General features: G+C 39.4%; 1 protein-coding gene and 1 long non-coding RNA gene across 2 annotated transcripts; one reads left to right on the top strand and one right to left on the bottom strand.

Annotated features, from left to right (window-relative positions):
- The first annotated feature begins 480 nt into the window (after positions 1-480).
- Positions 481-3,324, top strand: LOC103433086 (alternative NAD(P)H-ubiquinone oxidoreductase C1, chloroplastic/mitochondrial). Its single transcript, XM_008371310.4, has 2 exons — positions 481-671; positions 1,574-3,324. Exon 2 carries the CDS (start codon positions 1,585-1,587, stop codon positions 3,151-3,153), a length of 1,569 nt encoding a protein of 522 aa, XP_008369532.2. The 5' UTR covers positions 481-671; positions 1,574-1,584; the 3' UTR covers positions 3,154-3,324.
- A 10,934-nt stretch (positions 3,325-14,258) lies between these two features.
- On the bottom strand, positions 14,259-15,986 carry LOC114824554 (uncharacterized). The gene is made up of 2 exons (XR_003772840.2): positions 14,788-15,986; positions 14,259-14,590 (listed from the first exon to the last, which is right to left on the bottom strand). It is a non-coding gene; the product is annotated as an uncharacterized lncRNA (long non-coding RNA).
- Between the last annotated feature and the right edge of the window lie 914 nt (positions 15,987-16,900).

The following is a 16,900-nucleotide window of genomic DNA, read 5'->3' as shown; positions in this document are numbered from 1 at the left end:
TATTTTCATATATTTTGTTTTGACATACGATAGCATTAGTAGATTAATTTGTTAAATGTTAAGGAAAAAGATCGAACCTGCACCATGCTAGCATTAACATTTTCCATCACTGTTGTAAAAACTTATCTACATCAATAATTTCATATCTCGACATAGGTTAACCGTCATTTCATTTTTTAGCATAGGTTAATTGAAACAATTCTCCTCTTGAATTAAGGTCAATAAATACAATTCCCTCTCTGCCTAAAATAAAATTTCTCCTGTGGCCTCTCCTTGAAAACTTCTAATTTTGAAATATGTAGTGACCATTAGACAAAAAAAAAAAAAAATGTTGTGACCATAATCAAATTGCTCCCAAAACAAAACCAAAAAAAAATAAATAAATAAATAAAATGGAGAGAAAATTTTGTGTAAAAGTTTTGGTGATGAAGAATAAAAAGGGACGTCAAGCCGCCACGTATCTCAAATTTACATCCTCACAAATAATAGTCGGTTCGGGTTGTTCCAGCAAGCCCATAATCTATCTCACCTCTAAGCCCAGCCCGTAAACGCACTTTTCTTCTTCTTCTTCTTCTTCTTCTTCTTCGTTGGTGTCTATCCAGTAGCTACCTACTTGCTCATGTGCCTCTTCAGTTCCCTATCAGTGATGACTTAACCCATCACTCAAAAAGGTACTTTCCAATTTCCCTTTTTCTTTTCTTATTTTTAAATTTGTTTCCACAGTTTTCTTGTTTGTTGAGTTTCTGGTTTTTCAGTGTCCTTTCTGCTACAAATATTGTATATTGGTTTAATTTGAAATTTGATGTTGAAAATACTAGGGTGCATTTGCTTTTATTTGATAATTATTTTGTGAATTATCTGTTTATGTTTAATTTCTTACTGATAGCATGTTAATTTACTAATTCTGCTTTTATTAAGGTAAATGTGGACTGGTGCATTTGGGTGATGTATGATGAATTGGTTTTCGGTTTAGTCCACTCGGAATTGGATCCTGGCTCACCCCATTTGTTCTTGTTTACTGTTTAATCTGACAATTTAGCGCCCGTTTGATGACCATTTCGTTCTTAGTTTGTTGTTTTTTTGTGTTAGAGATAGAAGGTAGATACATGGGAGAAATAGGGGACATAGGAGAAGGGATGAGGGATTTTGGGAGAAATGTAAGAAATTTATAAGGGAGGATTCACGAATTGGAAACTAAAAACGAAAAGAAAACCAAAAACTATTTTAAGTTGTTTTCGCTCTCAAGACTGGCCAATAGTAATGCCCTTCGTCATCCCTTCTTTATATACTTTCACATATTTAAAGCACAAGAATTGAAAACCAAAGTAAAAAAATGAAATGGTTATCAGATGGGAAAAGGCTTTGTTGTTGTTGTTGTTGTTGGTTATCAGATGGGGCATTATTGTTTCCTTTTGCAGAACGAAGGATTTCATGTTCATGATTGTATAAGTTTGTGTGTGTGTGTGTGTGCTTTGATATTCTATAGAGATGTCAGTGGATCTTTTGTTTATAAAATTACGCCAATAGGAAATGTGAAGTTTCAGTTGGCTCCTCTCTTTTTTGATATATACAGATAAACCCCGAATGATGTCATCGCCCGCATTAGCTGCTTCATCAAGTCTTTTACCATTCAATTGTAGGGCAAAGCACTGTGCTGGGCTGTTTCCTAGTTTCTTGAGAAAATGTGGGACCAAGATAACATTATCTGCCAGTTCTCAACAGAAAGGATTTCGATTTGCGATTGCTTCCAGTGCGCCTGGGTCGAATGGTAGTGTTAAGGATTTATCTGAAGCTGAAACTGCACCTCAATTGTATTCTTGGCCGGATAAGAAGAAACCAAGAATATGTATACTAGGTGGTGGATTCGGAGGTCTATATACTGCATTACGACTAGAATCCTTGGAGTGGCCTGATGACAAGAAACCTCAGGTCCTCCTTGTTGACCAGTCCGAACGCTTTGTTTTCAAGCCAATGCTGTATGAGCTTCTTACAGGAGAAGTAGATGCATGGGAGATAGCTCCTCGTTTCTTAGACTTACTGGCAAATACAAGTGTGCCGTTCTATCAAGATAAGGCCAAACTATTATATCCCTCTGACCATTATGGACCTACACAATCCAGCCTTGGGGGAACTGTGCTACTTGAGAGTGGACTCCTTGTTGAATACGACTGGCTGGTTCTTGCTTTGGGAGCTGAATCAAAGCTTGATGTTGTACCAGGAGCAGTAGAATTTGCATTGCCATTCTCCACCCTGGAGGATGCTCATAAGGTTGATCGTAAGTTAAGAACATTGGAGAGGAAGAACTTCCGTAAGGAATCTTTGATTCGTGTGGTTGTTGTTGGTTGTGGTTACTCTGGAGTTGAGTTAGCTGCCACTGTATCAGAGAGACTGCAGGATAGAGGTATAGTACAAGCAATTAATGTGGAAACCACAATCTGCCCGAATGCCCCGCCTGGCAATAGGGAAGCTGCAATTAAAGTACTCACATCGAGAAAAGTTGAACTTCTGTTGGGTTATGTTGTCCGCTGTATTCGTAAAGCTGTTGATGCAGAACATGATTCCGAGAAATATATATTGGAACTTCAACCTGCTCAAAGGGGATCACAAAGTCAAACTGTGGAAGCAGATCTTGTATTATGGACTGTTGGGAACAAATCTCTTCTTCCTAAGCTGGAACCCGAGGACAGGCCCCATGAGCTTCCCCTAAATGCTCGTGGACAAGCAGAAACAGATGAAAATCTTCGCGTTAAAGGCCATCCACGCATATTTGCAGTTGGTGACTCTTGTGCTCTAAGGGAATCAAATGGAAGGCTTCTTCCTGCCACTGCACAGGTTGCTTTTCAGCAAGCAGACTTTGCTGGTTGGAATCTGTGGGCTGCAATCAATGACCGCCCTCTTTTGCCGTTTAAGTTTCAGAATTTAGGTGAAATGATAACTCTGGGAAGAAATGATGCTGCTATTTCTCCAAGTTTCATTGAGGGGCTAACTTTAGAAGGTCCTATCGGCCATACGGCAAGGAAATTAGCTTACTTGATTAGATTACCAACGGATGAGCATAGGCTTAAAGTAGGAATCAGCTGGCTCACAAAATCTGCTATAGATTCGGTTGCATCTCTGCAGAGCACCCTGACTAAGGTCCTTTCAAACTCATAAACCATTATTATGTTTTCCGACATACCATGGTTAAATAGTTGTAAAGAATTCGATTGTTGGTAAAAATCTGTTACCAACAATCTGTTGCCATTTACGTCATTACAGGTTTTATTTATTAAAATTCTACAATATTCATATGAATTATTAATAGAACACAGCAGTTAATTTCTATTTATTGGCATGCCCTTGTCATTGTTTGATCTAAGGCGAGGCAGTTTTAGCTGAGGCATAGGCGTTGACGAGTGCCAAGGCATTGCTTGTCAGATGCGCAGCTTTTGTTACGTGCCTGTGAGCAGTAGTCTCCACTTTGCCATTCAAAGGAAGATTGGCAAAGCCATCCTCACAGGTATCCTCGTTCGTAAATGCCGCACTAACCCAGGTTTGGATATTACTCAACTGAAACCTGGAGCTGGAGGCTCCATCTACACGACCCAGTTCTTCTATCGACTGTTGGAGCATCTCGACCGTGTCACCAAGCTCCTCCGCGCAGTCAACCAAAGCTGCAGATGCGTTGTGGTTCAAACTGTATATTTCAATGACCTTTTCATGGTCACAGAAGTTGCTTGGGTGAACGCAAGGGTGACGTTGAGAGAGGTATGAACTAGTTCTTTTGGGTTGGTCTGGATTTTGCCAGCGGAGATTGAGAGGGAGTTGTAGCACAACCTAGGATACATTGCGACTTTGCATGATGTTTTTATGTAGTCGGTGTTTGTTTCTGTTGGAGGAAATAATGTTGAATAATTGGAGAATGGACAGAGCCACTACTGCATGCAGAAGATAACCTTCCATTTCACTCCCTCTCCTGTGCCCTTTTGGTTTGAGTTGATACGGGAGTCTTGTAGAGAGAGAGAGAGAGAGAGAGAGAGAGAGATCCAAGCAGCACCACTGCTAAGGAACAGAAGACTGACTAACAGAAGAAACAGAAATTGGAAAAACAGCATACAAGGAAACAATCTGTGAATAACTGCTAAATCCACTCCCTCAGATCATAAGAATCAAACCAGGAACAGTTAGTCAATGCCATCATGGGCCGGGAGGAGTTATTAAATACCGATTCCACTACAAATTATTCAAAAACGGTAGCATTACATGACATTGAATTTAAATAAAACTTCATCCGCATCTAATGGTATTGAGTTGCAATAAACTTATTTTAATAATCTGTATTTAAAATACACACACACACACACACACACTATATTATTATGTTTTCTTTCATGTGTAAATTCTTCTAATTGGGTTTCTTTATTGCACTATGTCTATAAAAATACAACTAAAATATATAAATAAAAATACAATTAAATATATAAATAAAAAAAGAAGAAAGACCTATAAAATAATTATGGCTTGATATTCATCTTGGCGTAGTATACATCTGGCTATTTACATTCCAATATTTCATACTCCCAACCAAAAATAAAAAATAAAAAAAAATCATAAAAAACAGAGTTGGGCTTCTTTACTATAACACTCACTCACACACAAAAACCAAAAGCAATTTCTCACTTACCAAATATTGGGTTTTTTCTTTCTTTCTTGAGTACCAAGTAACCCGTTTCGGTCGTAGAATTTATTTTCTACGACCGTCATACCTTTCCTGAGAACCACTCAGAATCTACGGCTTCATTCGACACGGAAGCATACCTGTTGATGAGTGCCAAAGCATTGCTAGTAAGATGTGCAACGTTCACTATGTACCTAGGGACAAGACTCTCCACTCTTCCACTCATGTGATGTTCATCAAAGGCATCCATGCAGGTGTCCTCATCTGTTAATGCAGCACTAACCCATGTTTGAATGTCACTCATTTGAACCCAGAAATTTGATCCTCTAGCTACATGACCAAGTTCATCGATCGATTTTTGGACCTCGTCAACAGCATCTCCACTCTCCTCCACACAGTCGAGCGCTGCTGCCTCTATGGGATTCAAACCGTGGGTTTTCGACAACCTTTTCATGATCACATATGTTTCTTGGGTTGCTGCAATGGTCACATTGAGAGCAGTTTGTGCTAGATTTTTCCGGCGTAGATTGAGAGCGAGTTGTAGCACAATTTCGGATAAGTTGTGACGCTGCAAGATCTTTTTACTGAGTGTTGGATTTGCTGGGAAGCTCATTAGCACTGCATAATTGGAGAGTAAGCAGAGCTAATAGTAGTACTAAAGGAATAAGATGATGGCCTTCCATTTGAGAGCTTGATGAGTTTGTAGAGCAAAGGGGTCATATATATATATATATATATATATATATAAAGAAGCCAAAGCTATGAGGTTTCCATTTTTTAGGAAGCAAAAGAAGAGTTTTTATCACAATCGGTCGTTGAAAATTGGAAATTGACTCACCCTATCAAGATGGTTTTTAAAATTTAAAATTGATTCAATGTACAATCAATATAGTCTTCAAAAATAAATGTCGCAAATCAATGTGGTACTTCTGTCACAATTTTGTCAAAATTTTTGTTTGTGGTGATGTGGTACATAATTGAGTCCTACAAGTCTAATTAATTAAAAATCTTTAAATAATAAAAGCCAATTTTTATTTTTGTATAACTAACAGGCTTATTTTTAGCTACGTTTCATGAAACTCTATTTTGATCTCACATTGCCTCTTGTAATTCAAAAGTCACAATTTTATTCTCTGAAACTCAAAATTCACTCCACTTTGAATTGTGAACTCTCTCTTTTACATGAAACATATAGGGAGCCTCCTAAAACATATCCAACACCATATAAGACATGTCATGTGACAGCCCATCACGAAATATATTTTTCGATGGTGTGAATTGACTAGAATACCCTTGGATGTTGAGTATATGGTGTAGTAGTATTGTGGTTTGAGTTTGGGTGTTATACTAATCTACTTAGTTCCTAAGTTTTTAGAACTTAAAAATTATGGTTTTGTGGTTGTTAGTAGCCCAAAATTGGACCACACACTCACACTCACACTCACACACACCACTCCCGTTGACTTCTCTCTCTCCTCCCTCCCTCGAATTTCTTGCCATTTTCGTACAACATGTACGAAAAACCCTCAAAACCATTTCAAACGTCATAGATCGAGGTTGTGATCGATGTTTTTAGACTCCTTGAAAGCTTAGGAGTCGAATGGTAGTGATGGTTAGACGTGAAAATCCCGAAAAACCATAATCTCCGATTTGAGCATTGTTCATGCAGTTGTGATTTTGAAGTTTTTAGAAGATTTTAAGTTGCTAGTGAGCTTTAGGACATCTTCATGGAGCTCGGAGAAGAAAAACTAAGTGAATTGGACGTCGAGAAGTTGAGTTTGGCAAGTTTTAAGTTTGGCCAGATTATCGAGGTTCCTTCGGCAAAATCCCATGGATTTCAAGGCTTGGAAGTGGTAAGGTTTTGGTCCTCTCATCCTAAGCTTCAAATTGGTATAGATTTTGTGTATTTTGGTTGAGAATCGAAGAAGATATGAAGGTTTGATTGTTTTTCCAAAAACTGGCACTGGCGACGATCTCCGGCGATCCAAGGAAGACGAAGAAGAATATTCCGTCAAGTCTGAAAGAATATTCTAACGGCTTCAGTAACGCCGTTAACTTTTGTTAAGATTTAATGGAATATTCCTAACTGCAGTTAAGCTTCAGTTAGGGTTTGGCCGCGGGTGGGGACGCATCTGGCCGTGCCTTGGCCGGCGCGTGGGAGGTTGGAAAAATTTTCTAAAAATATGGGGATGTTCCTAAGGTCATGGTGGTATATTCAAATACCCCATTTGAGCTTTGTATGAGAAGTTATTTCCTAGTTTTGTGTATGTGCTTTAAATAACATTTATTCAGTTATTTCGCATATAGGTGAGACCTATCTTGAGGATGAGCGCCATCAATCGAGGTTTGGGGCTATGACCCTTCGACATATCAGTGAATGGGCTTTTGGTTTTCTGTATATACCTATATACTTGAGTTTTTCCCAGAAAATGAATTTGAATGATTATACGTTTTGAAATGCCGTGCAAAGTATATGTCTATTTTATTATGCATTAGTAGTTGCATATATTTATGATTGGTGTTGCGGACACATAGGTAAGTGCCAGGTAAGTTCATAATTAAAGATATGTGGTTACTTCAGTTATGTGAGATATGATGTGATGTATTGAGAGCTCATAAACCTGCACCTTGGTGTTAGTGCTCCTTCCTAGAATTAGGGCACAGTCCTTCACATAATGTTCACCTCCCGCACCATATGGTCACCTTGGATCCAAGTTAGGTGCACAGGCTTGTTGTACATACCACCTTAGGTGGTTCTGACTCTTAGGTGACCTGCGATTATTCGCACAGCCTTCACGTGATCGTAGCACTAGAGCATATTTACTTTACACATAGTCTTGTTGTACATACCACTTTAGGTGGTTCTGACTCGTGTGCAGGATTTGATTTGATACGATTGAGATTGGTTATGAGCTATATATTCAGCAGTGCAGTTTATGTTAGAGAGATTTGGCTAATGCGAAATTTGACATTTATATATTTTTGCTTGGATTACTTATAGTATTGCATTGAGATACTTTGGCATGGTATATTTTTATGGATTTTCATCTTAAGTATGATTTCTAATACAGCTTATTATTACTATTATTTTTTGGGAAATTATACAGGTTTTACGGCAAGGGGTTAGAACTTTTGAGAAATTAAATGATTTTGAAAAGTTTTGTTTTTGCCCACTCACACTTTCTGTTTTGCGCCCCTCCAGGTTTTAGGTAGAAGTGCTTTGTGGATCACGAGGATTTCCACGGTGGTTCTGAAAGAATATCATTAATGTAGGATCACCTTTGGATGGTGAATAATCAGTACTTGTCCTGCTTGACTGCACTTAGGATGTTTATGCTCTGGTTGTGTAATTCACACTTAATATCTCTCTAGCACTCTATCATAGCTAGTTCTCTAGTTGATTTGGTTTTTATTATCCGTAATTCCTTAAATCTCTATTGCTTTCACACTGTGCACATGGTTACTCACTCTCACGTGACGGCCAGCGTGCCTCGATCGAGGTCGGGGTGTGTCATGTCACATGTGCAATCAAATTTGATTATGGATCTCTATTATGTGTTAATATTTAATAGTCAGAGAGTATTAAATTTAAAAGAAATTGAAGAGTTGAAAAATAAATAAATAAATAAATTGATTAGCATGGTGCACCCAAATTAAACTCATATAAGAGATTAACATATTTAAGATAATGTGGAATGATTTTTGAGTTTTGTAGAGATGACTTTTCAAGTTTCAGGACAAAATGGGATCAAATTCGAGTTCCAAGATGCAAATTGAAGCGAGTTTTGAGTTTCAGAGATTAAAGCGGCAGCTTTTGAGTTACAACAAGCAAATAAAGATTAAGTTTGAGTTCTTTTAAGGGTAGCTAAAAATAAAAAAGGTTCTTCTTCCCCGTGAAACCCTTGTACCAATCAAGTCGCTCCCCCCGTCGCGCCGTCGAACCGTCCATTCCTTCAATATAAACCCCACATCCAGAACCACTCCAAATTCCAACACCTTTAAATCCTTCTATATAAAAGTCTACTAATTGTCGATGATTACTTCCAAATTCCATACCAAAGTGGAAATGCAAAACTTTTGTGGTGTATTATGTGCGAGAAGAACTGCAATTTTTTTTAATACAGCAGATCATCTGCAGATGCATTTTTTTTTTTATATTTCTCTAGCATCGTCAGTGTATAACTAGCTGCGGAATTGAGGAATTTGGAATTTTGAGTTTGAAGGTGTTGACCCTAAAAACTACCAAGCTTGCATGGCACGCAGGCCGAGTAACTAATAAGCTAACTATGTCATTCGGTTGTATGCGAGCGTGCCAACTTGTCGGACGAGCTCAGTCGAGGAGTAAAATATGTTGATGTTGCGTCGAATACGCTGATGACTTCTCGATCTTGTGATATCAACCGAGGAAGGAACATTCTTGGCCTTCGAGTTCTAGAGCCTGAAGACAAGGCTACTAGTTATGCGAAGTTCACAAATTGTTGACGCTGGATTCGGTCACAGTGATTGTATTTGTAAGAGTATAAGCACGCTGAATCAACACCAGAGTATAGGGACACAGATACTCAAAACAGATATATGTCTTGATGGTAAACGTGGTTCGGCCATCAGAATGCCGAACTCTAAAGCCTAATTGTGAATATCCAATCATAAAACAACTCGGCATTCGATATGCCGAGCCTTAATAAATTGTAACACCTCACTTCGATGAGAAGGCTAATGAGATGACCTCTGCTAATAAGGATTCAAAAATCTTTCTCGACCGAGGCTTGGATAGATAACCAATCGGCCTCGACGCAGTGCTGTTTATCCAAACTGAAAGTGCTTCACGATTGGCTGATTCTACGGTGACAGTGCTGTTTATCCAAATTGAAGATGTTCGCCAATTGCCTTCACAGTGCTGTTTTTCCAAACTGAAGGTGTGTTGGCTAAAAGGAAACTAAAAATCTCAAGGTTATTGAGAGGTTTCGCGTATAGCAAGGGTCTACGCAGGGCAGTTTGTGTGTTGAATTGGAATGGGCCTTGAATGATGCACTCCTTCCTCTATTTATAGTAGCTAGCCTGCTTCTGATCGAATCAAAACCATACTCAGATTAGGACTCCTTCCCCCGATCCAATCTTATCTCGGCCAATCCTACTTCTATTAGGACTTTGAACTCAACCCCTTATCAGGCCACATTCAATCCCAAACGCCAGCATCCTTATCCTGCCGAAACTCATTCTTGTATCAGGATTCAACTACCACATCCGTCCATCTCGCAATAGGACTCACCTGCATCCCATGGATTCCCAGTGGGACACGACCGGCCTTGGTTATGCGGCCCACAAACTAGATGACCCCTAGTGCTCCTAAGCAAGGCCTCTGGGCCGAGAACAATTCTAAACTCAGCCCAAACCAGTAATTTGGGCCCAACCATTGCCCTTTCACTTCTGAGGTTGATCTACATTCCTTGGTAGAGCCTCGGCCTTAAAGAAGCGAAACTGACCTAAAACAAACATTAAACCCCTCGAGAAATACCACCACGCGTACTTAAGAGACATGATCTCACGATCTCGATTCTCCCAACCGTCCTACCACATGTCGATCCTTTGGTTATCCTAACAGCCTTTAATCATGACCCTCGAAAATATGCGACAGCTAAAATGTCTCTTCTACATTAAATCTGCTGCAACACGCAATCGTGCATCCTCAAACCGCGAAAACCTTGGTCTTTTCAACTAGATTATCTGAATATCCACAATGATTAACAACTTTCCCGCTTGATCCTTCCTCCAACTTTGAAAATCAAACGTTTAACCTTCCTTCCAAAATGCCTATATATACCTGAACCCTTTCCATTCGTACTTTATGCTTTCCAAAATCCTTGAGACCTCCTCGCCATTTTTCTCTTAAAATCCCAAAAACCTAAAATCCAAAATCTCAAAAAATCTCAAGCTCTTAACCCAGAAATCCTCAAGCCTTCATTAATGGCCTCATTCATCTCCTAGCTCTCTAACGAGTGTAGCAAGTGGAAGGACTTCATCGATTGGAGCGCTGTCAAGACTATGCTATTCGAGAGTGATGTAAACAATACTCATCAAATCCTGGGACCACTATTTAAAGATGCAGTGCCATCGTCCATCACCAACCTCTTCAAAGAACACTGCCTGGCACATTTGCTGCAAGGATTTGATTGGTCAAAATGGTGCCTATTAAGGCCTCAAGGAGCCTGGCCTTCGACCAACGCAAACTGGGCAGCCTGGGTCGTACAGATGGAAAAATTCTTTGGTAAAGAATAGTAGGCTCTTGGCATGCACGACTCCATTAAACTTTCGACCATGGAGATTGCCATGGATAAAGAACTCCTTATGGCAGCTCTAAGCCTCTGGTGCTCGACCACTAACACCATGATCCTTCCCTTCGGCCCTATCACCCCCACCATCCTCGACATCTACGCTATCCTCGGGACTTATCTTTCTGGCATTCCAATAGATGATGCCCTTATTGGATGCTCGTCGAACCTCGACCTTAAGGTACTATTCGACGAACGGGCCGTTGAGACGTTGAGCCAAAAAAGTCAAGAACCTTTAAAGGAGGAAGTTCAGAAGTTGCATAAAAATTTTCTCAACTACAACACCCTCATCCTTCATTTGGCTGGTCGAGGTGAGGCGAGTCTACGGAAGGGAGAACACGAGGCTTTCTTATTTTACTGGTACAACAAGTTTATCTGTTGTACCAAGTCAAATAAGTGCTTGGTTAAAAATATGCCGATAGCTGAAGCCTTGGCTAGTGGTCACTCTCTGGCGCTCAGTCCAGCTATCATCGCCAACCTTCTGCGCTGCTTGGCTCAAACGTCCATCAACAAGATCGACCCGTACCAGAACGGACCTCTTTGGGTATTCTAACTCTGGCTGCAGGTCTATTTTTCAACATTTCAGCCAAAAATCCTCAACTTTCAATCCACTGCAGCGCTCGGCCGTCAGTTGGCTTTTTGATCAACGCCTCCTCACCGAGCTGAAGAAGTCTTCAAACACTTCTTTGGCCTAGATGTCCTTTTCGAAAATGAATTTTTAATATGCCGCCGTCAAGAGTACCCCCACTCCATCAGGATTCCCACATCAACCTGGAGTGAAAGTGAATATGTTGGTCTTAGTCAAAACTGGGGGTCGTTCGTGTTAACTTGCGACCTTCCCCTTGGTTACGATGCTCACCAAGCAAGCAGGGAAGTCTACCACCCCCATTTTGCTGCCCGACAGCTTGGCTACCTCCAAGGTTGCCCGGTGCCTCTACTTACTTCCCGCTCTCTTCTAACCTGAGGACACCTCTCTGGTTCCTCAGAAAAGGAGTGCAGAAACACCAGAAGGAGTTTCAAGAACGGTGCAAAAAAATCCAGCTTCGAGCAACTGTTCCTGAATCTCTCAGCACTGACACCTTCAGCGACTGGTGGGAAAAATATACCCATGAATTTTTTGGCGCTTCGGTCGAAAACGTGGTCAACAAAATTTTTGGCAACCGACCCAAAAAAGCTCATGCCTCTCAATCCAAAGAGACACCCTAAGGTATACGACTATCTCTACTTTTATTTTTCAAACACTTAATCGATTTTACTAACTAGATTTCGCTTTCTTAGGCGGTCGAGTATTGAAACAGGTAGACGTGATCGTCGCGACTGCGGCCAGGAAAAAATTGGCCCTTTCTTCCAAGAAATAAAAAACCGTCGTGCAAAACACACTGAGCAAACGGCCTCGCCCGAACACCAAGATGGCAGGTGAAGCCTCTTGTCCCACAAAACACGTCAAGAAATTGGCGAAGAAATGAGCACAGGAGATTCACGTTATTTCCAGCCAGACCACCAGAGCGATCGTTCCTAGTGCCTATCCTCCTACTCCAGTTGTCCAGGCCTTAATGGAGAAACAGCCAGCTCGAACTAGCCCAGCACCACAAGTTCACATGGCCCTTGAGGTTCCCGAGGTCGTGGTCAAACCAGTTGCTGTACCGCTAGTCGAAAAACCTGCAGCTCTAGGGCCGACTGTAATACCAGTCCTGGATGAGGCAGCCTCTTCGATCGGTAAAAATCTCCCCGAGAATCCAAAACAATCAGCGATCATCTTAGAAGAGGTATGATTATGCTGTTGGTAACTCCCTTTTCTCATTAAATTCAAAAGTATTAAGAGCTCTTTTGTTTCAGGATGATGAGAGTGACGAGATTTCGTTGGTGAGTCGCCCTCGACCAACCGAACCTTCTTCCTTTAAGCCTCCCCCTGTGGTTGAAGAGACTAACCAAGTCGATCCTCCTGTAGCCGATCGTGGAGAAAGGCCTCAAATTGAGCCTGAAGCGACGACAGAAACACCAATTCACCCACAAGATCAAGACCTCGGCATTCCCCCTCAAGAGGTGAGTTCAGCTTTTGTAAGACTCGATCACTTTCTCCTGTTAACTTTACTATAACGAGTCTGAACCGAAAACAAATATTACATGTTAGGTGCCCAATTATTCATTTCACCAAAAAATTTATGCGCTGAAGGATGTTATCTATATTTCCTGGCCACCTCAGTGGCCGTCGAATGTAGATAGCCTTCATCAGCCACATGAATTGAGAAGCAGTCTAAAACACTGGGCTCGACTATTAAGCTCTCTAGGTTCGAGCAATGAACCAGAAGACATGGCCGAAGTCTCCTCTCGGCAGGTTTAAAAACAAATTCTCTCTACTATATTCTTTCACGTTTTCTGATGTGAAAATTTCTTGACACACAAATTAAACCCTCTTTTTGACAATTGTAGTATAGATGTAAGTAGGGTATCGTTCTAGGCCGGGGATTAGGAGGGATTGCTAATCTATCCTAAATTAATTTAAAAATATTAAACAAGACTCAAGGATACAAAACTAGGCTAAAAACTCTAATAACTCGAAACACACTTAAAATGACTCAAAATAATGAAAATGATCTTATTAAACACTAAGAACTGAAATGGACGGAAATTGAATTAAAAGACTAACAATAAAGAAAACTAACTAAATAATATAATTTAATAATGGATGGGTGTTTGGTTTTGATGAAAAGTAAATTAAACTTAATTAAATTACAGAATTGACAAAAACATAAAATTAAGGTAAAATGATAAATGACAGACTAGCTAGAGGGTTCTTCTCCACACATGTTATACTTGCATGCAAAATGATTTCCAGTTGTTCTTTTAATAAATTGTGAATTTCAATACTCCAGATTAACCGTGAACAGCACTTTTTTAATCTTCAAGTTTTCCTTAAGTTATTGAATTGGACGGAAAAACGCATACAACAATTCAAAACATTCTTCAAAAGTCCCCTACGTGAAAAGCACAATAGCGATACAATCAAAGATCATTAAACTTTGTGAAAACTATAAGCATTGACGAGGCATTCGTAACTATGAAAAGCATGATACTCTTGCCAAGAATTTACTTAACGTGATTGTGACTAGCAACCTTTACTACTTGTGAAAATAAGTTCATAACGATTAGGTGAAATTCACTTATATTCTAGCATCAAATTCATGCATGTAAATTAAGCGTGCACTCTCAACCAACATACACAAATAAGTTATCAATCAAGCAGTTAAGCAAATTAAATCACAACTCAGAAATCACAACTGAAGGTAATCAATTCATATTACAAATATATTCATGGCTTTGAATTAACCTCTAGCCAAATTAAATTTAGTTACACATTATTAAAACAAAAATAAAATAAAAGTTTGGAAAGATTTAACCGAAAGAGAGTGAAGCCTCTGCTTCTGTGCTACTGCTGCCCCCCCTGGACTCTCCCCGCTGTCTTTCCCCGTGCTCACCTTTTCTCCCCTTGCTCACCTTCTTTTCTTTCAGCTGTCAGTACGTGCTGACCTCTGACCTGCCTCTCCTCCAATCCCGTGCGCTGCTCAGCTGCAAAGGCAGCTTTTCTTTTCTCCTCTGTCCGCGCCTCACTTTGCACTCCCCTGTCAGTTCTCTCCTCTTTCTCTCCCTCTCTCTATTTTTCTTTCTTTCCGTGCCTTCTCTCTCAAGCTGCCAAATGCAGCGCCTATCTCACTCTCCCTCCTGACTCCCTCGCTCAAGCTGCCAAATGGCAGCCTTTCTCTCCTCCTTACGTCAGTCTCAGCTGCCAAGGGCAGCCCGTACCTCACATTTCCTCCTGACCCTTTGCGCCCCGTTCCTTCCTCTGACTGTCTCGCTGACAGTCCCTCCTATCTCTCCCCTATTCTCTTTTCTTCGTCCTTCTGCGAGCTGCCCAAAGGGCAGCTCCCTTCTCCCGCTCCAAGACCCCCCTCTCTACATACCTCAGATTTCCTTTTATTTCCTCCCCTCTAATTATCCTGCTTTCTTCTTTGGATTCCCTTTGTCGCAGTCTTCTCATTTCCTCTTTCTCTCGCCAGCTGCAAAGGTTTTCTTTGTCTGCCTAATCTCCCGCTGCCCTCCTTGGATTCCTCTTTCAATTCTCCCCTTAGCTGTCTTGGGCAGCTTCTTTTTATTATTATTTTTTTGCTTGTCTTTCAACATATAGACATAGAGAGGGACAAACCTTGTTTATAAAATGTAAATTAATATTATCATGTGACAATAAAAGGTAATATTGCATAACAGATCCTATAAACACAAAAATAACGTAAATAGCTCAAAAATATAAGGAACTAACCAAGAAAAGACGAGTGAATTCGAAGTAAAAATATATATAAATATGATCCGATCAAATACCCCCACACTTAACTTTTGCTAGTCCTCGAGCAAAACAAAGAAAACATGAAAAAGTACTAACATGAAAAACATTAGCTTCCCTCTATGTGACCCTCATAGAATTTCATTCAAGAAAACAAATCATCAAGAACCATAGCTAGCACCAAACAAGTTAATCCAAGTTCAAATTCCTAATTCAAATATTAGCAGTAATCTGTAAATCATCCTTGAAGTGTAGTGTGTGAGATAGCCATGCTAATGCAATTTCAAGTTTTTATTTTTAAAATCATCATATGCAAACTAGCAACCTTCTCACGGGATATGCACTCAATCACACATGTGTTTAGTTTTAATGTGTTTCGCTCAAAGAATCAAATGTGAAATTTCTACCATAAGCTTGCATAAAGATCACTTCTCCACAGTCATAATTGCAAAACTTAAATCAAGAGGACCTTTATTGGATGTAATGAGGCTTAGGGATAGGGTTATTGAAACGAAAGAATAGGAAAACACAAGTTCCAAGCTACATTGCAAGCAATTCTTTTCTTTAGATTTATAAAAACTCAAGCTCTCCAACGATTCTTCTAACACCTCCAACCACACCCTTAACTGAAACTTGAAAAACTTTTTATTTTCTTTGTGTACAATCTTTCTTTTTCTTTTTCTTTTCTCTTTTTTTTTTTTTTTTTTTTTTTTTTTAATACAAACATGAAATACCCCCACACATATTCTTTTGCCCAAACATCTTCACAATACTTCACAAACGTTTCTCATAAGACAATCTCGCATTGCTCGCTTGGAAAGGGTAAGGAAAAATGTTTCAGGTATAAGGGTAGACATATCTGGTGATAAGAAATAAAAGGCTCAACATACACGGCTCAAATTGGCAATCTAATGATATCATTTTTCTTTGGGAAACATAGTTATTTGGGCCATAGTGGTAAACCTAATGCCTCTATCATTTCCAAGTTCATGCAATCGATGACAAACATTTCGAAAGATCGTTATGCAAGTTCTAGAGATGTATCTCACATAAGTTCATCACACATGAAAGAATAGGAGTGTATGAAAAATGCACACACTTTCAATAGGCTCAAAAACTCACATAGGATGTATATGGTCACTAAATTCACATATAAAGCTTTAAGTCATGCTTTAGTTTCACATTAACAAGGCTATGTGCATTTGGTTTTTTCAAAGATGGTCAAACATGTACAAAACTAACAAGAGAATTAGGAATTTCACAAAACACATGTTAACTAAGTTCTTGATGATCATGGTTCAAATTTGATCCAATTATATCATTGGGTCGGGAAACTAACAAAAATCTAATTCAAAACAATAAGGGAAACAAGACAATATTTTTGGATTTTTAAATTTTCCGAAATTTTTTTAATTTAAATTTTTTTTTAAAAGAAAACAAAACTAATTAAGAACACAAAAAAACAACAACACAGAGACAAATGAAATTCTGGAGATTTCTACCCCCACACTTAAACTTGACATTGTCCCCAATGTCAGAAAACACTATAATGCAAATAAAAATAAAATAAATAAATAA

The sequence above is a fragment of the Malus domestica genome, chromosome 04 (assembly GCF_042453785.1).
Source record: "Malus domestica chromosome 04, GDT2T_hap1".
NCBI lineage: Eukaryota > Viridiplantae > Streptophyta > Magnoliopsida > Rosales > Rosaceae > Malus > Malus domestica.
The sequence above is the reverse complement of the archived record's forward strand: the minus strand, read 5'-3'. Positions and strand labels throughout refer to the sequence as shown.

Coding starts and splice junctions, on each gene's coding strand:
- LOC103433086 (XM_008371310.4), top strand. CDS start 1,585: ATGATGTCATCGCCCGCATTAGCTGCTTCATCAAGTCTTTTACCATTC.